At 43.5% G+C, this 24,000-nt stretch overlaps 1 protein-coding gene across 2 annotated transcripts in view; it reads right to left on the bottom strand.

The window, feature by feature from the left end:
* Nucleotides 1-24,000, bottom strand: part of LOC139755633 (B-cell receptor CD22-like) — a 125,418-nt gene that overhangs the window by 30,218 nt on the left and 71,200 nt on the right. For both annotated transcript variants that reach the window (XM_071674223.1, XM_071674224.1), the window contains exons 4-6: nt 21,229-21,342; nt 20,172-20,375; nt 17,872-18,017 (exon numbers count right to left, since the gene is read on the bottom strand). In XM_071674223.1, the coding sequence (XP_071530324.1) occupies nt 17,872-18,017; nt 20,172-20,375; nt 21,229-21,342 (464 nt within the window). The remainder of the gene's footprint in view (nt 1-17,871; nt 18,018-20,171; nt 20,376-21,228; nt 21,343-24,000) is intronic.

Genomic DNA, 24,000 nt, shown 5'->3' with positions numbered 1-24,000 from the left:
CTTTTTCACCGGATCCCAGAAGCTAACATTTGTCCCTCACTACACCTATGGGACCCCACGCGTGTAAAACTCCTTCCCCGTAAAGTACATTTAGGTAATTAGAAATAGCCAATTATATACACACGTACATACACCTCAGCCTGAGCCCCGAGTGTGTGTGTTTGTGTGTGTGTAATGATGATTATAATAATAATGAACGGTGTATTGAATTTAGACTACCACTCGGCTAAAGATACACAGTTGAAATAGAACTTGTAGGGCATAGTAATCGCTCGTTAACTTATTATGAAATAGCTTAGGATTACTGTAGGGCTTTGTGTATATATTTTTGTGTGTGTTTAGTGAGATAAGATGTTTGTATGAGAGAGAATTAACTCCCTATGTACTCAGAACACATAAACAGCATATTTGATTATGCATATAGGTACACAGGTATACATGTGGACACACATAGAGAAGAGATATACATGCGGACACACATACATACATACAAATAACTTGTACATCTCCATATAGGACAGATTTTGTTAGGAAGTTTGATTTGGCAAGAACAACATGTTAAGGCGACAGAATGTAAAATTGTCAAAGAAAAGAAAATAACATAAGAAATTGTACAAGACGCTGAAAGACTGAGGAAACTGCTTAAGAGATGACCACAATAAGTGAAAAATACTGTACACAAAACATGGCAAGACTCTTGAATATATAGTCTGAATTGGTGACAAATTAGAAAAGGGAAAGTGGGTGGTGTAAGTTAAGCGTATAGATCTGGGTAATGTGGAAAATTCAGAGGGGGTGTTTATGAAGGTCACAGGGGCTTGAATGGGTTTGTAATGAACATAACAACATAATGATTAAGATGATGAAGGAAGCGTCACGGATCAGCCATAGTAAATGGAGGGAAAAGTTTGATTTATTGATGATTTCTCGACGACTGTGGAACAGACAAAACCACTTGGGACCCACATGACGGTAAAGGTTCATAAAGGTCCAAGTTTCTCGAGTATTACAAGAAAACCTTTGGCATTAGTATATCACTGGACACACACACACACACACACACACACACACACACACACACACACACACACACACGCACACTCACATATTCAGATAAGATTCTTATCTTTCTCGTGTAATCCGTGATTCAAATTGGCCTCAGTCATACCTAGAGCCAGCAGCATGTTAGAACAAACATACAGCTTAACGAATCAGCAAGGCTTCAAGCCACTGATGCTCGGGTTCGTGTGGTAACTAAACACCTGATTAATGATGCTCAACAATGGTTCAGTCACAGAGGGGAAAGTGCTTTCCGTCTGGAGAGACAATGAGGAGAGATAATGGGTGTAGTTACTGATTGATGTTTCAATTAATGTTACGCGATGGAGAGAGACTTGCTTCAGTCCCTGATTTCATGAAGACAAACGCATGAAACGCCCTCAGATCATCCACTCACTACTTCCTCCTCCTCCTCCTCCTCCTCCTCCTCCTCCTTCGTCCTCTTCCTTACTCCTCTTCCTCGCTCCTTCTCCCCTCCACTCCTTCCTCCTCATCGAGCGTCATAATTCAAACCTGATATAACATCCTCGTCCAGATTGCAGGCGTAACCCGATGCTTTTTTCCGAATAAGACTGCTTAACTCGACTCCATTTTTTTCTCTCTCTCTTTCTTTTCCTTTTTTTCCTCCTCTTGTGTCGTTTCGGGGCGAGAGTTGAATGAACTCAAGTAAGGAAACAATCTAAAAGCCCTTGAGACTCTCATTTCATCGCTATTATTTTCCCTGACGAGTATATGAACTTTATGGGATTTGCATTAGGAAAGGAGAAACATTGAGACAAGGGTAGGTTAACTTGATACCCCTCGTTTTATTAGTCTCGTTGGACGAAAGAGAGAGAGAGAGAGAGATGTTGCATTGGACGTTTTTGTCTCTCTTGCCTGCTGGAAAAAAGAGCTAGAGTGTTGTATTTATTTATATGATATACGTATATGAGAGACGGGATTTAGGAAGAGGTCACAAAGCACCAGGTTTGGAGAGGTTCACTTTTGGTTTGACTGTTGGAAGAAAGGGTGTTAATCGTCCTGTACTTAGAGCTTAATTAACCATTCAGAGAAGCAATGTGGACAACATATCCATTCACACCAGTATAGACTTACACACACACACACACACACACACACACACACACACACACACACAGCACGCACACTGTACACAAGTAGGATGAGTTAGACTGTCTGTGAACCGGGCGCCAGATCCAAGACTCGAACCCATCCACCCGTTGATTCATAGCCAGCACCGATAATGACAGCACCTGACGGCATAAACCATGAATCATAATGACCCTTAATTACAATAATGGCATCCATTACCACCGGTCGTCAACAGAACCTCACAATAACAGCAAACTTTGCCTTGCGCAAGATGATATTCCTTTTAATAAGCTTTCTCTTGTTACACTCCTCGCCCGAGAAGGTAACAGCGTCGTAATGAAACCCTGGAGAACTTAACGACTTGCTTTTATCAAATTCATCAACGTCAGAAGTGAGGCTAAATGGAGCATAATCTTAGAGGCAGGTTATACCAGCGTCATGAGCTGAGAAGATGCCTCACTTTTGACTTCATGGAGACTTTAAGAAAAGACTCCAGTATATACATATATGCTTCTTGGTGTCTGGTTGTGCTGCTCTGAAACGAGGCAGGTCCCTCAGGTCTAAGTTGGTAGGGAAAGTTTGCCCTGTCTAAAGTTAACACGATAGGATTAAGTCAAGGATATATTGAAGAGTGCATGAGACACACACACACACACACACACACACACACACACACACACACACACACACTGTACTCTCGGAAGCAAGGTAGTCGATTCGCGAATGTCAAACATTGCTTGTGGCTTTCTGGCTCATCGTATCGTCTTGAATATCACATTTTTTTTGCCTACTTCCAGTTTTCTGTCGTTGGCGATATACTGTGATCTTCGTGGCCTCTATATTCGCGATATATTGCGATCTTCGCGTTGGATATGAAATGTCATAAGGAGATTATGTGATGCGAGTAAATGTGATCGAATAAGACATGATAGGGTAAGAGAGAGAGAGAGAGGCTCACGTGGTAGTAAGAGGAACATGCAGGAAGGTGCGAGGCGTCTGAAGGACAGAACGAATTAGAGCAATGTGATATACAGGGGGCGACGTGCTGGCAGTGGGGAGAAACAGGGTGTACGAAGCGGTCAAGGGAAACCAGGAAAAGTTCTGTGGGTCCTGGTTGTGGATAGGAAGGCTCTAATTTCAATGCCTTAAACATGGCAAGTAAAAAGTGGATGTGACCAAGTGAGACTTTTTCGTCTGTTCCAGGCGCTACCTCACTATTGCAGGAAACGGCAGACAAATTATATATATATATATGTATATATATATATATATATATATATATATATATATATATATATATATATATATATATATATATACATATATATATTTTTTTTTTTTTTTTTTTTTTTTTTTTTTTTTTTTTTTTTTTTTTTATACTTTGTCGCTGTCTCCCGCGTATTGCGAGGTAGCGCAAGGAAACAGACGAAAGAAATGGCCCAACCCCCCCCATATACATGTACATACACACGTCCACACACACAAATATACATACCTACACAGCTTTCCATGGTTTACCCCGGACGCTTCACATGCCTTGATTCAATCCACTGACAGCACGTCAACCCCTGTATACCACATCGCTCCAATTCACTCTATTCCTTGCCCTCCTTTCACCCTCCTGCATGTTCAGGCCCCGATCACACAAAATCTTTTTCACTCCATCTTTCCACCTCCAATTTGGTCTCCCTCTTCTCCTCGTTCCCTCCACCTCCGACACATATATCCTCTTGGTCAATCTTTCCTCACTCATTCTCTCCATGTGCCCAAACCATTTTAAAACACTCTCTTCTACTCTCTCAACCACACTCTTTTTATTTCCACACATCTCTCTTACCCTTACGTTACTTACTCGATCAAACCACCTCACACCACACATTGTCCTCAAACATCTCATTTCCAGCACATCCATCCTCCTGCGCACAACTCTATCCATAGCCCACGCCTCGCAACCATACAACATTGTTGGAACTACTATTCCTTCAAACATACCCATTTTTGCTTTCCGGGATAATGTTCTCGACTTCCACACATTTTTCAAGGCTCCCAAAATTTTCGCCCCCTCCCCCACCCTATGATCCACTTCCGCTTCCATGGTTCCATCCGCTGACAGATCCACTCCCAGATATCTAAAACACTTCACTTCCTCCAGTTTTTCACCATTCAAACTCACCTCCCAATTGACTTATATATATATATATAATTATCCCAGGGAATAGGGGAGAAAGAATACTTTCCACGTATTCCCTGCGTGTCGTTGAAGGCGACAAAAAGGGTTGGGGGGGGGAAGGGGTAGGAAATCCTTCCCTCCACTTTTTACTTTTCCAATAGAAGGAACAGAGAAGGGAGAAATTGAAGATTTTCCCTCTAAAGCTCAGTCCTCTGTTCTTGACGCTATCTGGCTAACGCGGGAAACAAATGGCGAATATGCATGAAGAGATGCATGTGTATCCTTACGTTCAGAAACTATAATGCCTAAAAACAAAACACCATACTCCGTTGCCAAGCCTTGCACACAACAATGGGCTATAAATGTTCAACATAGTGTTGAATTAGTTAATCAGGGCAAGTTAATTTGCATATATGATTACCGGGGCCGGTGGAGCTCCCTCGGTAGGTAAACACACGTAGTATACATGAGCCTTACCTCAGGAAAGCTCCATACCGATGATTACTGGCAATCTTATCTTGCTTGAGTCTCCTCCTCCTCCTCCTCCTCCTCCTCCTCCTGTGTGTGTGTGTGTGTGGGAGAGGCTTGCTTGCCCATCACCTTCGTCCACTGAGCCTCGCTGCTTCGAAGTCCGATACCTTTTTGAGGACTCTCTCTCTCTCTCTCTCTCTCTCTCTCTCTCTCTCTCTCTCTCTCTCTCTCTCTCTCTCTCTCTCTCTCTCTATCTCTATCTATCTATCTATCTATCTATCTATCTTGCTATGAGGGGAGAGGAGGGACTCTATAACCTCTGAATCCGCTATGAGACTCCCTCACTCTGTGGAGATTCTATCTATCCTCCCCCGCCCCGCCGACGACGCCACCTCCTTCCTTTGAGAGACTCGCGTCCCACATCCCATACATATATATTCCGGGAGCCATGATAGGAAGCCTCAGCTGGGACAATGTCATCCCGTAGTGTTAAACCATGAGCCTCATACCCTCTCCTCTCTCACCCCCGACCCACCTACGGGAAGCTTCATCTAATTGCCTAAGGTAAACAAATCCATCCAGATCACAATAATAGGAGACCTGACATCTTAAGTTAATGAGTCTCCCTTATTAGCCTTACCTGAGGACACATGAGCGATTCTCTCTTCTGGGTAGTCAATATTGAAACTATGGCCATTCAAGAACTAAGGCAGGTATCTACTGGTGGTGGGAAGGAGGGGGGGATAACTATTTACTGCATTATGGTAAAGTACTTAATCGTCTTCTCAGAATCTCAGTCCCACGCAGGATGGGATATGTATGGGGCTCAGTTGTCTTTAAAGTTATTAGTGTATTCATTATCGTACTGTGATGATGATGATGATGATGATGGTTTTAGATGCCTAACTAAGACACTTCCTAGACGTGCTTAATGAAGACATTTCCAGGATATAACTAATTAAGAGGAGGCTGAGGAATATCATACTTGTCGATTTATCTATTCATGTATCTATTCATGTCTTTGTCTACATATCTATCTATCTATCTTACGTTTGTACGTTCAACGAAGCTGATTCATTGTCAGCGGACGGAAAAGGGTACATGGTTTTTGAGGCCCTTTTCGCCTTGAAGAGGTCCACCTTACCCTGCTCCTGTCCGTAGGGCAGCATCGAAACTGTAGAAACCCGTCAAAAAAACTTATGAAACAATGATATTACTTTATTTTTTCAATTATCATTATTTTCCCGGACTTCAACCAAGTTGTGTGGAACATCACCATGTCTGGTGCCCACTTGAGCAACTGCGGTTGACAAAGATTCAGATATTCTGACGAATAGAAATGAAGATCCTCAATCATAACTGATAGTTTCACAACAACAAACCTTGAAGATAACGTTACCATAATGCCTCAGAACTTCCACCGTCTCGAAGTTTTGGCATTTCCATCTAAAGGTCTTGGACTTCAAATGCTGTTTTGGCGGGGCAATGATAGACTAATTATGAGAGAGACCCAAGAACGTGAGGCTCACTCCCTCCCTGATTGCATTCATCAACCAGGACGCTGAAGCCTCGCGGCACAATATTCCAAGTGTTGTGAACGCGAATTGTGGATGGCCCTCAGGGCTCTGAGACTCCTTGTTTAGACTTCAAGAATGATTGTCATGTACGACCTTCACAGATAAAGTTGCCCAGGTTAGAGCGTATATATATATATATATATATATATATATATATATATATATATATATATATATATATATATATATATAAAGGGGGAAAAGGATCCCAGAAGAAGAGCCTGATGCATGTAACTCCCCATGGTATAAATTCCCTAGAGGGAAGGCTGGTTGGAAAAGACGTTACAGTGGAAGCCTGTTTTTTGCGAGAGAGGGGTGTTAAGGCTCTTGAGGTATGGATAGCCTCTAGATCTGCACGTGTGGCGAGGTTAAAGACTACCCTCGAGTGAAAACGAGTAAAATTTCTCTCTTGGAGCTTGTTATTAAGGTTCCATTCACGTGGCTTTAAAATTACCCCACCTTACGAGGCTTGTCACGATTCTACAAGCGTGTAAAACAGACATGTACTGTTAACTCCCGCCTTCTCAGGCTTGTTGGTAAGATTCTACAGTCACGTTGAAGTTCTAAAGGCATGACTGTAAGCTCTTCTTCCCCGTGAGGCTCCCTATATAACTATGAATCACCCTATAATATAAGGAGCAAATATATGCGACTCGGCCACTCCAGACCAGCCAATAAGGCGACACACAAGCATACTATAGACATTAGACCAACCAATGAGGCTAGGGTAAGGTAGCAGGTCCGCCTCTTGAAAGACTTTGAAGCTGGTAAATAAAGTCTTTTCACTTTCAGTTTGGGATGACTGGAGACTGCATTAAGCTAGACACCTTTCGAAAGACTGGCGACCAAGATAGGGCTACGCTGTGGATATAAGAGGTGTGTGTGTGTGTATGTGTGTATGTGTGTGTGTGTGTGTGTGTGTGTGTGTGTGTGTGTATTTACTTGTATTTGCCCATCCGGGGCGCTACAGATTCGCTAGTCGCGTATGTAAATCAACGATGCCGGGTTAGATAATCACGTTCAGAAACACAATTGATGTTCTGCATTAATATTGTTTATTGCGGCCGACCGAGTTTCTCTCTGAGTGTTTCTGTCCAGCCTTCTTCTTTCTCCTTCTTCTTTCAACTTTCTCCTTCATCTTGTTTTTTCCTCTGTCTTTTCTTCTTCTTTCATCTTGTTTTTCCGATATTTCTTCTTCTTCTTCTTCTTCTTCTTCTTCTTCTTTTCTTCTTCTTCTTCCTCTTCTTCTCTTCTTCCACCTTTTTCCTTTCTTCTTCTTCTTCTTCTTCCTCTTCTTCTTCTTCGTCTTCTTCTTCCTCTGCTCCTTCTTCTTCTTCTTCTCCAAATACCTTTAAGACAAACGTATGGATCCTGGGTGTACACAAACACCCTGAATGCAACTTGTTTATCCTATGCAAATGAACTCGCTCGAGGTGGAGGGGGGTAGGAGATTTCCAGTTCCTCTTGTCTTGCCTGAGATATGTGGGGATTATGAAGAAATGACGAAATACGGAAGTAAAGTAAATCACGAAATACGGGAGTAAAGTAAACCACGAAATACGGGAGTAAAGTAAACTTCGAAATGAAGAAGTAAAATAAATCACGAAATACGGAAGTAAACCACGAAATACGGGAGTAAAGTAAACTTCGAAATGAGGAAGTAAAATAAATCACGAAATACGGAAGTAAACCACGAAATACGGGAGAAAAAACGTAAGTCACGAAATACGGGAGAAAAACAGTAAATCACGAAATACGAAAACAAGAACGATACATCACTTAATCACGAAAATGAAAGAGAGAAATAATACATGGAAAAAATATACGCGGAAGAAAAAAAAAACGGTATCATACTAAATACGAAAAAAAAAGTGAATTACGAAATCAGGAAAGAATATATTATATATCCTGAAGCCAAGTTTATTCTCGAGGCGTAGCGATTTATATAAGAACGGCCTGTTACACGTGCCTAGGCCTAGCTGTATAAGCTGTACTACGTTCGAAATTTAGAACTGGGATTTAAGAGCTAAGCTTTGCCAAGAAATCATGCTTCCACAGTGGCTGTTTCACCCATGCTGAAGAAAAGTGCTCCAAAAATGCAGAATTGTTCTATATTCTTTGTTTTTCGTATTTCTATTATTATTTTTCATACTTCTCATTCTTCTTCATCTCTTCTTCTTCTTCTTCTTCTTCCTCTTCTTCCTCCTCTCTTCTCTGTCATCATCATCTTCTTTCTCTTCTTCTTCTTCTTCTTCTTCTTCTTCTTCTTCTTCTTCCTTTCTTCTTCATCATCATCATCATCATCATCATCATCTTCTTCTTCTTCCTGTCTTCTTCATCATCATCATCATCATCATCATCTTCTTCTTCCTGTCTTCTTCATCATCATCATCATCATCATCATCATCATCATCTTCTTCCTGTCTTCTTCATCGTCATCATCATCATCATCTTCCTCTTCTTCCAAGACAGTGTAACTCAAGACCTGGACTTTCCTTCTCCTCAGTTCGAGGGACGAGGAACCTTCATTTTGCCAGTGGAAACGTAGAGCGCTACTGCGCTTAAGCCATCTTGAAGTCAGATTTACGATGATGCATTAGAAAGATACAAAAGACGCATGTTCGAACGCTGAACGCCCCGTCTACGCACGCATGCGCTCAGACTAAGGTCATGTTATATGGCAACGATTGCTATACGTACTTGATCCTCCCCATATCTAAGAGAATAACAGGAGAACACATAGAACACAAGCAATCGAACACATAGAAACACCAGCAATAGAACACAAACAATAAAATACATACAACACAAGCAATCGAACACACAGAGAACACAAGCAATCGAACGCAAGCGATAGAACACTAAAACATTAGCCCGATATGTAGAATAATACACGGTGTGTTCTGTAGTCTACAGTGTACTACAGTCATGAAGTGATATAACATCGGCTTATCGATATCAGATACCAATAAGGCAAGTCGTTTTCTGCAATCGCGCGCAACTGAACTGGAGAAAAAAAGAGACAGCATTACGATAAATACAACGTTAAACGCTGATGTTTATTTTCTATAATACCTGATTTCATGAGTCCTCATTATCCTTTGATGTCGGTTTGAATGTTTTCGTTTCGTAAAAATTCTCGCTCTAATGGAAGGGAATTTCGGTAATTTACCTGAAACACGGGCGAATTGGACGAGAATATAGCCATACCTTTAGGATTTTTGTGTCTCGTTTGTTTCATATTGCTCTGTCGCCTCCTCGCTAGGGAATCCGGTCTTTTAAGTTTATATAAATGTTGTACATATATATATATATATATATATATATATATATATATATATATATATATATATATATATATATATATGAATTCAGCCAACATTATTCAGCCAACATTCCATAGCTGGTCATCTTCACTTCACTACAGAGGAGGCCCATCGAGACCAGGTAACAATTGCGAGAGGCGTAGAAACCTTGCCTATCCCTCGCTTCAAGGTAGACACCACCTACGACCGACCAAGACAAAAATGAGAAGAGAAAAGACGGTCCTTCTTCCCTCCGCTTCATTACCTGCTGCGATGGACGTCATTAAGGAACGGCTCTCTGTTCATTAGTGTTTAATTACCCGGAATAATTTCCCAGGCAAGCAGGGAGGTATAAGGCACAGTCAGTCTTAGAGCAAAGAGATATATCCCACCTTGAGCTTGAAGGCACATTGTATTGCTGGAAGTCATCATTCTTGAAGATGTGCGACTTAAGAGCTGGAAATCACACACACACACACACATATATATATATATATATATATATATATATATATATATATATATATATATATATATATATATATATATATATATATATATATATATATATATATATATTAGCACACCCCAAACCCTCCCAATACGTACAGCATACAAATTGTCGCCTTAATTAGTTCCCCCCTTCTGACATATTGAAAGCTGCAACCTACACTTAATTACTGTCCACTGTATAATTCATAACTAAAGGTAATTAAGAAAGAGGAGGGGATCATCTGTTTTCCAAATGCTACTTATCTTTATCTGTGTAATCTGTCCACTGCAAGAGTGTGCAAGTAGATATTTGCAAAGGGTTTTTGGCATGTGTAGTTAGGAGGGCATGCCCGAGTGAAGCTGTGTCGAACTGTATGCTTCGATAGGTATAGAAGCAGAAGGTTCGGTACTGCTTCGACCAGGCGTGGCTCAGGCTTGGTATAGCTTTCGACCAAACGTGTTCTAGGCTCGGTACAGCTTCGATAAGTTGGCCCATTCTCGTTGCAGCCTCGATCAAACGTCTTCCGGGTTCGGCACAGCTTCGACACCAGGAGTGACCCCCCCGTCTCAGCGCAGCTTCGAGACCAGACGCGACCCCGTCTCCGTACAGCTTCGAGACCAGGAATGACCGTGTCTCAAAGCAACTTCGAGACCAGATGCAACTTAGTACAACTTAGTTCGATAGGGCGCGTCCAAAGCTCAGTACAACTTCGACGCCAGGCGTGTGTGTGTGTGTGTGTGTGTGTGTGTGTAGCAGAACTTCAGAAGTCCTGGCGGATCCTAAGAGAGAAAACACACACACAAAAAAAAACTTTGCCCACGTCAGTCTATCGGCGAGGCAACTCTGGGAGGAAGTCAGAGGAACACCCGATGGAGACAGTGGGATGTCTGATACCAAAGACAAAAAAAAAAAAAAAAAAAAATATAAGGAAGCGACCGCTAGAAGATAATAGAAGATTTATTGAGGGGGAAAAAAGAAAGAAAATGACAATAGACACTCGATTTTGAGATTGTAGGACATCTGAAAGGCCAAATATAGCACGTACGTACGTGCGTTCCTTCTTGGAGTGGGTGGGTAGAAGGGAACATCAATACGTCTGAGAGGAGTAATTAGGACTTGCCAAAGGGGATGGAGGAGGAGATAGCAAAGGAGTGGAGGGGTGGGTGCGTGGGGTGGAGGACACCAAAGGCGGAAAAAGAACAGGACACCGACCTGGGAGGAGAGTATAAGACCCGGGGTGACAAAAGACATTTCAAAGACACAGCAGGAGAACATAGAGGTAACATCTCGTAGGATATTGTAGGAGGAACGACTGGAAAGTCCGAATGCGATAGGAGAAAAAAAAATAATAAAGGGGAAACGACAAAGGGGGAAAAATGATAGGAGACATGAGTGGGAGGGAGGGATGGAGGGAGGGGGCGAAACAATAGGAAGACCTAAGGTTGATAAGACATTTTAGTTGGGGGGGGGGGGAGAAAATCACCCGTCTCAGGCGATAGAGGGGAGGGCACACGTCCTTGGAAAAGGACACGTAGATCAACCCCCCCAAAAGAGTAGGGGAGACTGGAGAAGAGGGGAGGGGGTGGGGAGGTTTGGGAGTTGAGGGGTCGGGTGGGTGGGGGCGTTCGCCAAAATAGGAGGGTTTCAAGCTCCGACCGTAGAGTGAGGGCGTGCAAGGGGGAGATAAGAGGGCGGGGGTCTTACGAAAGCTGAGAGAGAGAGAGAGAGAGAGAGAGAGAGAGAGAGAGAGAGAGAGAGAGAGAGAGAGAGAGAGAGAGAGAGCTTAAATCCCTCTGTAATCTCTCTTCCAGCAGAGCCCACGCTCTGTAAGGCTAATGGCAAAGTTGACCGGTCGCAATCAAGCCCCCCCCCCCCCCCCTGCCAGCCAACCAGACGACCAGACGACCAGCCGACCCTACTGCCAGTGTGGTGGTCACTTCCACGCAATTATAACTTCCTCCAGGCGCTGTGGCCTCAGTGGGTTAAAGCAATAAACCCGACACTCAGGGTGGAACTATACACCCGTAACACTTAGCTTGACTGACCGCTTAGGGGAGGCCTAATGCTACGTGTGTGTGTGTGTGTGTGTGTGTGTGTGTGTGTGTAAAACTAGGTTTTTAGAAGTCTGTATCCGTTCTTTATACCTCTCGAAATCAGACCTCCTAATGCAGCGAACAGTACGTTCCAATACTGAAGTTCGTGGCTCGGGGGTGGAGAGAGAGAGAGAGAGAGAGAGAGAGAGAGAGAGAGAGAGAGAGAGAGAGAGAGAGAGAGAGAGAGAGAGAGTAAAAACTTTTCACCAAGCCTTTGAACATATACAGGTGGCGTTCATCATATTACCCGCAGTGGTGGGGAACAAAATGTTTCATGGATAAATTCAAACGTATACTTTTTGTCTATTGGCTCGGAAAACATATTGGCATGTTGAAAAGCGTTCACTCTTCCTGTCTCCATTTCAGAGGAATAATATATATATATATATATATATATATATATATATATATATATATATATATATATATATATATATATATATATATATATATTTATGCAAAATAAGTTCCCAAGTGCACTTTCGTGTGATGATCACACCGTCAGTTGATATATATATATATATATATATATATATATATATATATATATATATATATATATATATATATATATATATATATATATATAAGGAAAAGAGAGAGAGAGAGAGAGAGAGAGAGAGAGAGAGAGAGAGAGAGAGAGAGAGAGAGAGAGAGAGAGAGAGAGAGAACCACACACACACACACACACACACACACATAAAATCCCCTTTGCTCCTGAGCAGGGAAGAGCGCTTCCCCTGTATCGAGCAAGTGCCTCCCAGCCTGGAAATCTAGCCTGGACGGTCCACACTGACGTGGGCGAATTGACTGTGGGAAAGACTAATTCTCGGGGACACGAAAAAGACCTTCGTAGTGGCTGAAGTTTGGCGTCTCCCGGGAAGCGACGGTGTAACCAAAGCTCAAGAAAGGGAAAAGTTAAGCATATTATGGTCAGTGGTATTGTCTCTGACGAGTGATCTCCAGGTAGAAGGTGTATATATGGAGAGAGAGAGAGAGAGAGAGAGAGAGAGAGAGAGAGAGAGAGAGAGAGAGAGAGAGAGAGAGAAATGATGCGATCTTCACTCATATCAAGAGACAGTAAGAAACATTTTTTTTTTTTCCTGTGTGGAAATAAATTCCCAAGCAACATTATCGTCCGGGACACACACACACACACACACACACCAAGATACTCTCTCTCTCTCTCTCTCTCTGGGCTGTTGCATAATTCATTATCTGTAGTCCATCTCTCCCCCTTCCCCACCACCACCGCCCACCCAGCAGGCTACCCCCGCAGTTCCGGCTCTGGGCGACCTAGACAGATCTGGGGAGTCAGTGTGGCATCTGCCATGGTGGTGGTGTGGGGGGTTAAGGGAAGGGAAGGGAAGGGAAGGGAATCAATAGCTCCCCATTTGCCTGATCTTACTGAACCACCAGAGAGAGAGAGAGAGAGAGAGAGAGAGAGAGAGAGAGAGAGAGAGAGAGAGAGAGAGAGGGAGGTAGGGAGGGAGGAGGGAGAGTGAGGGAGATGATCGGTTTCCACCACCGCCACCACCATCGCCCCCTCACTGTGAGGTTAACGCGGGTATGAAATCCTCCAACGCACCGGAGATGTTGCCTCGGCGTCCGGGTTGAGAGCTCTTGCCCTTGGTTCGTTTGCAACAGGATCAGGGATGACGCAAAGAGAGGAGGAGGAGGAGGAAGATGTGTAGGAGGAGGAGGAGGAGGATGTGTAGGAGGAGGAGGAGGGGAGGAGAAAGAAGATGAGGAGGACGAGAGGGAAGAGAAAGATGATAAGTAGGAGGAGGAGGAGAAGGAAAATGTGGAGGAGGATGAAAACGAAGAGGATGAGAGGGAAGATGATGGGGAAGAGGAGAAAGATGAAGACAAGGAGGAGGAGGAGAAGATGAAGAAGAAGAAGAAGAAGAAGAACAAGAACAAGAAGATGAGGAAGACGACTAAGAAGAAGAAGAGAAGGAGGAAAAAGATTCTGAGGAAGAGGAAAAAGAAGAAGAAGAAGAAGAAGAAGAGGAGGAGGAGGAGACTAAACTTTGGGTTTAGGATGTCGGCCTCAAGAACACACGTATCTTTAAGACACTTATCATGTTTTCTGGGTCTAGGAGGCGAGTGAACACAGGTACAATGTTCTTATTTTGTTCTTCACTGTCTTGCAGAAGGTACGGTTACCTCACTGTGTCTGGTTCATGTGGCGTACTTGAAGAACCCTCTTCAGCACTCATGTGACCGTAATGTACGATACGCATTCTCTGCTTGTATTGTAAAAAGCGAGTCTTTCTGATCTCTTCTTTGCTTGAGAGAGTAATGCTACAGCTGTACACGTGTGTACCTAGGAGAACACAGGTGTAATGCTACAGCTGTACACGTGTGTACCCAGGAGAACACAGGTGCAATGTTACAGCTGTACACGCGTGTACCCAGAACACAGATGTAATGCTACAGCTGTACACGGAAGTACCCAGGAGAATACAGGCGTAATATAAGATGTGTTTTCTGAGCATGATATAGTGTTATGTAGAGTTCATGTTGTCATTTCCTTGCTATTTTCCCAGGGAGGCGCTTCCATATTAGACTTCTACATCTTCACAAGTCGATCCAAAAACCAATCTATGAGTAAGGTGGACCTCTGTATTGCTCTTCCCCCCTCCTGTATTTCAACCTCTCGCAAATACGAAATCCCCTAACAGTAGTGTGTAAAACATGGGTTGTTTTTTTTTCATCTGAATTATTTTAATGTGTGTCTGTTACACTTATCCTCATACGCCAGTACGGGACAATGGAAATGCTTGACGACACGCTCGTGTGCTTGCAAGCAAACGCGCGTGCTTCCCTGAATGACTCAAGCAGCTTTTAGAAGGAAGAAACTTGTATTATTTCACTCTGGCGAACTGACGTGAGTACTAGCACTCTCTCATGCACTTCGCTGAGTGCATGTTCACAAAGACAGATTACGTCGAAGTTTTATATATATATATATATATATATATATATATATATATATATATATATATATATATATATATATATATATATATATATATATTTTAATCATCTCTGGAGCAAATTCTAAAGGCTGCGCTATTTACAGTAGCAGGGAAATGTGGACTCCCAAGGATTAAAAAGTTCTTTGACGAGACAGTACTTTTGAGTGTGGAGTCCGGTAACATACTGCTCTCTCTCTCTCTCTCTCTCTCTCTCTCTCTCTCTCTCTCTCTCTCTCTCTCTCTCTCTCTCTCATGCGCGCGCGCGCGCGCGCGGTCTACAAGCGGATCATCGGCCTCAGAACTTCAATATTTGACCCCCCAGGAAGGACCGACAAAAACGCTTTAAGCAAGAGTCGACCTTTGGGGTGAGGGTAGGGTGGAGGATGGGAGGCGATCTCACCTTTAAGACTGTGAGATTCGCCTTCCCGGGTTCGAAACGGCTGGAAAGAATCACACATTCTGCTGTCACGTACAGAGAAAGACTGCTCACCCACCCACCCACCCACGCCGGGAACCATCGCGCCCCACCCCGTCGCTTTATCCCGTGGGTCCCCTCTGGCCATGGAGGAGGGGGTGTGGTGGCCTGTGGTGTGTGTGTGTGTGTGTGTGTGTGTGTGTGTGTGTGTGTGTGTGTGTTGGCAAATGTTCGCATGGCTATGGTAGTGTCCCATGTTTACCCATGTGTAGATGGGGGCTTCATTGGCTGTCAAGTTTCACTCCCTTTCCCTCAGGTTAATATCTTTTCTTTTTTTCTTTTCCCTCCGTCATCCACACGTATGGTTCTCAAGTCCACAAACGCACAGTATCCCCACCTCACGAATGACGGTTGACAACACGAAACTTCTCACACGAATCGTTCTTCATACCTCTCGATTTGGTCCTGCGGTGAGCGCTACGCGCTAACCCTGCCCTTTGGCAAAATTGCGTCGTAAGTACTCCTAAGTAAACACAGACAAAAATGATATGGGAATCTCAAAAAGCTAAATTCACTCGCCTTTTGTGAGACTCCACTGCCTGAAAATATTTACACTCAGTGAAAGACGTCGTGGTAAAGTGGTACCACCGTTCATCTTACGAATTCAGCGAACACTGGTTCGATTCCGCAGCCTTCTGGCATTTTTGCTCCCTCGCTACTGAGAATTCAGGTGCCCCCCCCACCTCCCGTTCCCTCCCCCCCCGAGAACGAATGAAAGGAGATTTCAAAAGCTTAATTTTCTTACATTCGCTTTGATAGCATCTCGTATATCATTACTGAGGTCAGGACCCAACACCACACACACACACGCACACACACACACACACACACACACACACACACACACACACACACACACACACCTGCGGGCGATTACGGTAAGTCGAGGATTTCAGTGGACGATGAATGCTACTAACTAGCGAGTGAGACGAGACTCGCCCGAGGGAAAGATAAAGGCATCTCTCTCTCTCTCTCTCTCTCTCTCTCTCTCTCTCTCTCTCTCTCTCTCTCTCTCTCTCTCTCTCTGCCTGATCCCCTCCCGTTCTTCCACACCATTTGCCCGTCATTCACTGCCTCCCCCTCCCCCCCCTCAGCCAACCTCCTCCCACCCAGCCAACCTCCCCTTACCCAGCCAGCCTCCTCCCACCCTGACAACCTCCCCTTACCCAGCCAGCCTCCCACCCTGACAAATCTGGAAAACCCACTCTCTAACTCGTCCCAGATTCTGCGACCCTCGAAATCGACAACCCTGGACCCAGGTCTGCAAAGCCCCCCCTCACCCTTCCATCGTCTTGACCTAGACTGATGGTCTGAGGTGTCTTAAGTGAGTTTACTTCAAGCACTTTACCCGAGACACTTATAAGCTGTTACTTCATCACAAAAGAATTGCGTCTCCGAACTCCTTAGCAACATTAGCGTCAATGTATATATATTACACAATGTATATATATATTACACAATAACCACAGTGTCTCTGTGAATGTCTTAATCATGGCGTCTTGGCCATCTCCATTCCTATAAACGCCACAGGTCAGGAGCACCATGGCTTCCTACAGACACTGCAGGACGCCAGTGACTGTCGCCCATCGCTTCCTGCAGACACTGCAGGACGCCAGTGACTGTCGCCCATCACTTCCTACAGACACTGCAGGACGCCAGTGACTGTCGCCCATCACTTCCTACAGACACTGCAGGACGCCAGTGACTGTCGCCCATCACTTCCTACAGACACTGCAGGACGCCAGTGACTGTCGCCCATCACTTCCTACAGACACTGCAGGACGCCAGTGACTGTCGCCCATCACTTCCTGCAGACACTGCAGGACGCCAGTGACTGTCGCCCATCCTTTCCCATTACCACAGTGAAGGTCATCAGCAACACTTGTCCATCGCTTTCGACAGCTTCTCCTCCCCATAGCAGTTCACGCCATCAGCTCTTGTTTGACCTCTTCCTTGAGGCTGACCTCGAATTCCCTCAAGGCCTTTGCTTAGGTCACCTCCCAAAAATATACCTCCTCAGACCCAGGGCGAAGGACGAACTCCAGAAGACCACTTTGCTCTCAAGTCCTCCCTCTCTCCCTCTCTTCCTCCCTCCTTGCCCCCCTCTTTAAACTTTACTCTCCCTCTCTCCCTCTCTTAACCCGACTCTCACCTCCTTGACAGCTGGTACAGAGATGCCATTGAGGGTCCAGCTCAGGGCGGCAGCTGGTCTCGAACCCTTTGTCGTGCACAAGAGCACCATCTGGCCGCCTTCCCTCGTGGGTCCTGGGTTGCCGATCACCACGCTCTTTGGTAACACTGTGGTCAGGGGAGAGAAAGAGAGACATTGGTAACACTTTGGCCAGCGGTGAGGGACACTGGTTACACTGCCAGGCAGAGAGAGAGAGAGAGAGAGAGAGAGAGAGAGAGAGAGAGAGAGAGAGAGAGAGAGAGAATCATGCATTTTGGTATCACTGTACAAGAATTGAGTCACTGCCTTCAACTCTCGCTGGCGACATACGTAGTGAGAAAGGGGCAAAGCCATTTCGTGTTGGTGTTCGGTAACAATGAGTTGTGAGGACAAGGGGATGGAGACATAACAGTGAGTTGTAATGAGGAGGAAGAATTTTATATCGCACACTCCATCATGGCAGTGAAAAATGAACAAAGTTTCACCTCAGGTAACTTAAATTTTTGGACACTGCCACGAAATATGTTATGGATGAAGAAAGTAATATTCCTTTGTAAATAAACTCACAAGATTTATAGATTCAGTACATCACAGTTCTCCTCTCTAGATATTGAAATTTATTATACAGTTATCACTTATAAGTATTCTAGGTAATTTTGTTTAATTAAGATATTATCTAAACTAGATTCTTATACATCAGTACAGAGCTGAAAAAAATCCTTAAATTCATTGTATTTTGGAATTTATTCTCCGTTTTTGGTAAATCCATAAATAAATGCTATAAATGATATTCTCTTTTGCACTATTAGTGTTTCAACAGCTAACATAAATCTCTCTCTCTCTCTCTCTGGACACACACACACACACACACACACACACACACACACACACACACACACACACACGTGCACTTCTACACCCTCTCTCCCTTCTTAATAAATCCTGGATCCTCCTCGTCCACAGGGAGCTTAACAATCTCCCTTTTGACACAACCGATCACATCCCTACAAAAGACTTTACCAGATGTGGTGGGGCGACTTTGCGCCCCCTTCTTTTAATTCCTTCAATCACTGTGCCTCTCTTTCCTTCCCTTTCCGATGGATTCACGCGGGTATCTGATGTGTGACTTCCTCTCGAAGTCATATCATTCCCTTTTTGAATATCTATTCCAATATCAACTCATTTTCTTTGGGGGGTAAGGGGTTCATTACTATCTTGCTATTCTATATTCATTTTTGCTCAATTTCCTCCCCTTCCCCCCGTCCCTTCCCTCCCCTCTTCCACAAGAGTAAGTCGTAATATCATTGTTATATTTCTGACTAAAACTTTGTTTTTCATAATACTTTTCTGCATTTTTTTTCCCTTTCCTAAACTCTAATTTTCACTGTGAATTATTAACCGGCATCTTTCACCTCATCTTTCTCATGTTTGATGGGCCTTTCAATTTCATCGCCTCTCATCATCATCATCATCATCATCATCATTTCCCCTGGTCATATTCTCATCACCATTCGCTCACCATCATTTATTTTTCAACCTTATCAGACACTGTCAGTAGCTTTCACACTATCTTCCGTTCTCGATCCGTGAGCTTATTTCCCAGAATCGTTCGTTACCTATCTTGAATATAAAGTTTCAACCTTTTTCTTCGGATGTGTAATTTCCCATCTTCATTCGTATTCACATAATTCATTTTCTATCAATAATCGCTTCGTATTCACTTTTCATAATAGGTCTGCCACAGTCCTTTATCATTATCAAGTTCCACAAATTCCCTATTCCTGCTGGCCAGTCTTTGATCCGCCATACTGTTCCTCTCTCCCTATGTCACCCCCCCTCCCCCCCTCCCCCAGTCCTTGCACATGACGTAACGTAAACATAATGCTTGTAACCCCTCATCTAGCACCGCACCTTGTTGGACATAACTACCACTGCCGCCGGGAAATGATTCGTTTCTAACATTCAACTCAATTCTTTTTGTCATCCCCCTTGTTTACTTCCTCGTCCAGACTCCACTGTTTATAGCTACGGTCAGTGAATTACTAGTAAATAACCGAATAAGTAAGCCATTTATCCACCACACAGTATCACACTGTATTCATGTCATTTATCCACCACACAGTATCACACTACCCACGCCATTTATCCACCACACAGTACCACAGTGTACCACATTTGTCCACCACACAGTACTACACTGTACCACATTTATCCACCACACAGTACTACACTGTACCACATTTATCCACCACACAGTAGCACACTGAACCCACGCCACTTACAGTACATTTTGACGACGACGGAGACAGAGATGGGGTTCGCTAGACGAGTGTTGTCTGCCACACAGGTGAGGGTCGTGTTGTGCCAGCGTCTGGTCAGTCTCTCCACGACCAAACTGTTCTGGACGACCCCCGGCCCAGCGATCTCCCACACCCCGTCCAATAGGCGGTCTTCCTTCCACCACGTCACGTTCGGCAAGGGCGTTCCTTTAGGGGAGGGGAAGAACGGACGTTCATGAAATTAATCTTGGGGCGAGGCGGGGCGGGGCGGGGCGGTATGGTGCGTCGGGGTGGGGTGGGTGGGGCACGTTCACACACACACACAACATGGGATATAGCAGCTTAATACATGGCTTGAGTCAAGAAATAAGATTATTCTAATCATAGACGGATTCATATGGAGTAAAGGTACGATGGAAGTTAAAGGACAGGATTAATCCTAATCTAGAATCACTCGTAGAAGAACGACTACGGCATAAATCTAATCCTATAGGATTACATTAATCATCCACTATTTCATTATCATTAGAGGCATTTTTAATCCCCGCCACAGAGTTAAGAAATGAGGTTCAGAAAGGAAAGAATATTCAACCCAAGTTATAAGTGGTGTGATTATAATCACTAATTATGATTCACTCCGCAGCCGACCTTCGGCCACGTCACGCGAGCCTCGCGCTATATATCCCTAGGGAACGGAAGAGAAACTGAAAGAAATTTTACCATAACAGGATGAATAAATTTTCAAACGCTCCAGCTGAAAGAGAAAATTGAAAAGAAATACGATTGAGTTGAAAAAAAAAAGGAATACATAAAATTTGAAGAAGAAGAAGAAGAAGAAGAAGAAGAAGAAGAAGGAGAAGAAGAAGGAGAAGAAGAATAAGAAGAAGAAAGATGAAGAAGAAGAAGGAGAAGAAGAAGAAGAAGAAGAAAGAAGAAGAAGAAGAAGAAGAAGAAGAAGAAGAAGAAGAAGAAGAAGACAGTGACGAGAGAGGTTATACATAATAAGACTCGAACCCGTCACACATACATACATGATAAGACTCGAACCCATCACACATACCTTTCCTTGAGAGGCAGGTGATGATGATCTTCTGCCCCTCGTAGTAAGGGCCGATGACGCCGTTCTTAGCAAGCCCCGTCTGGCTGTCCGCCACCTCCACACTCTTGGGCGGCTCTGTAAGAGAGAGAAAAGACCCGAACCATATGAAGACCCCGAACTATATGAAGCGGAGAAATGAACCTTTCGAATCATCAGTTCTTTTTCCCCCCGAACGGCTCGACGCATCCGCTCAGTTCTCGAAGACAACAGAACGACACCTTCTGAAAGACTGGTTACTGTAGAAGATCCATCACCCTCAACAATTGACGGGGATGACCCCGAAGCTAAGGGTCGAATGAATCTATAGAGTCGTGAACCAATTTTCGAGCGACTGGAAGATTCATACACAGCCTTAAAGTATCATCAGTACCATCAGAAAGCTTCGGTACTGCGAAGCATGAACCGACTCCTCACCAATGAACAAAAAAAAGTGACCGAAAAGCTACATTATGTAACTGAATAACATACAATGGTTTCTAAACGAGTAGACGCTTCAGAGGAGGTCTCTAAGGGTCTCTGTCCCTCTCGGTTTCAAGAAATAGGTACAGCAAAATAAAAAAAAAGAAAACAACACTTCTTCAGGAGCGTGTAAGTATCTTGGTTCCAGCACAGTATGAGCCAATACTCTTCCAGGAGACTCTACATGCCTTCGTTCCAGCACAGCAAGAACCAATACTCCTCCAGCAGCATTGGAATCATTAGGTGGAGCCAAACAGGAGGAGCCGACATTCTGTCAGGAGTGTATGAATAATCTAGGGGTCCCACCACCACGACGACACGGACCAATACTTCCTCAGGAGTTTCGGAATGATTTAGTTGCTCCTTTGGTAATCCATCACCATTAAAAGGGGTCGTTGATTAAATTACATTGAGGGAGAGAGAGAGAGAGAGAGAGAGAGAGAGAGAGAGAGAGAGAGAGAGTAATCAATGCTCTCCCTTCTAGAATGCGGATGATAATAACTACAGATTGTTTCTCGTTAGGCCATGGTGTCGGTGGTAGTGGTGTGGGGAGCGGCGGAGCGATATTTCAGGACGCCGTCTTCCAAGTCATAAGCTCATGAAGTAGCATCAGTGAAGGGTAGATTCTCTCTCTCTCTCTCTCTCTCTCTCTCTCTCTCTCTCTCTCTCTCTCTCTCTCTCTCTCTCTCTCTCTCTCTCTTTCTTCCTGGCGCTACCCTGCTGAAGCGGGAAATGACAAAGATGTACGAAAAAGCGATTTATAATGATAACAAAAATAATGATGATAGTGATGATAACGATAGTAAGAATAATGATAATACTGATGATAATGATAATAGTAATGATGATAATGATGATGATAATGATAACAATAGAAATGGACATGAGGTTGTATACTGATAACAGTAATGATATTGATATATGATCCCCCCAGGAGTCATACATCAACTATGAAAAATGCTTATGAATAACATCCACGAAAATAAACTAATAAAGATTTCAGAGAAGTAAAGTTATACTGCTTTACTGACTCGAGTATTCGACTGGCGCTCACGTAAATAATTTCGGTGGAACTTCAACAAGACTGGAAATGAGTATATGAAATATTTCCAGGCCGTCTGAATGTCTACACACACACACACACACACACACACACACACACACACACACACACACACACACACACACACACACACACACACACACAGACATACACAGACACACAAACACACACACACACACACACACACACACACACATATATATATAAATATATATATATATATATATATATATATATATATATATATATATATATATATATATATATATATATATATATATATATATATGAAATCTAAACAGAGTAGTTTAATTAATTTCTGGCTCACAGATTAACTTTTAATTACGTCAGGGATACACAGAAACAATGTTCGGGTAATTTCCGTTTCAACTTACATCGTTGGCTAAGCAGCTTCCTGGTTTGTAACGAAGGGCCGGGCAGACCGACGTCGAGAGAGCGAATGAACTACTGATACGAAAGCGCCAAATCTAAGCGAGAAAGATTCAAAGGCTTGCTAGTTGCAGGGTAATGCCTTGTGGGAGTATCATGACCTGAGAAAAAGTGTGTGTGAGATTGCCTACGAAAGTTCAGTCATTTGGGGTAATTGTGCCTCCCTTTTTACATACGCACGCTGATGAATAATGAATAAAGAATAAGGACACAAAATATTCATGAATACGATATACCCAATTGGATGAATGAGTTATGCATTAAGCCGCTGTGTCAAGTAGGTGGAAATAAAGGAAATGGTAGATGAAGGTGATATGGTGGGTAGATGAAGGTGATATGGTGGGTAGATGAAGGTGATATCGTAGGTAGATGAAGGTAGTATGGTGTGTAGATGAAGGTTATATAGTAGGTAGATGAAGGTGATATGGTGGATAGATGAAGGTGATATGGTGGGTAGATGAAAGATTATCTGGTAGGTAGATGAAGATGATATGGTGGGTAGATGAAGGTGATATGGTGGGTAGATGAAGGCTTATATGGTAGGTAGATGAAGATGATATGGTGGGTAGATGAAGGTGATATGGTAAGTAGATGAATCTCTCTCTCTCTCTCTCTCTCTCTCTCTCTCTCTCTCTCTCTCTCTCTCTCTCTCTCTCTCTCTCTCTCTCTCTCTCTCTCTCTCTCTCTCTCTCTCTCTCCTGCTGTAAAGATTATAATCTCTTAAAACTCACAAGACGCGTAATCTCTTTACGCCCAGACAA

The sequence above is a fragment of the Panulirus ornatus genome, chromosome 19 (genome assembly GCF_036320965.1).
Source record: "Panulirus ornatus isolate Po-2019 chromosome 19, ASM3632096v1, whole genome shotgun sequence".
NCBI lineage: Eukaryota > Metazoa > Arthropoda > Malacostraca > Decapoda > Palinuridae > Panulirus > Panulirus ornatus.
This window is presented reverse-complemented; position numbering and strand designations above follow the sequence as displayed.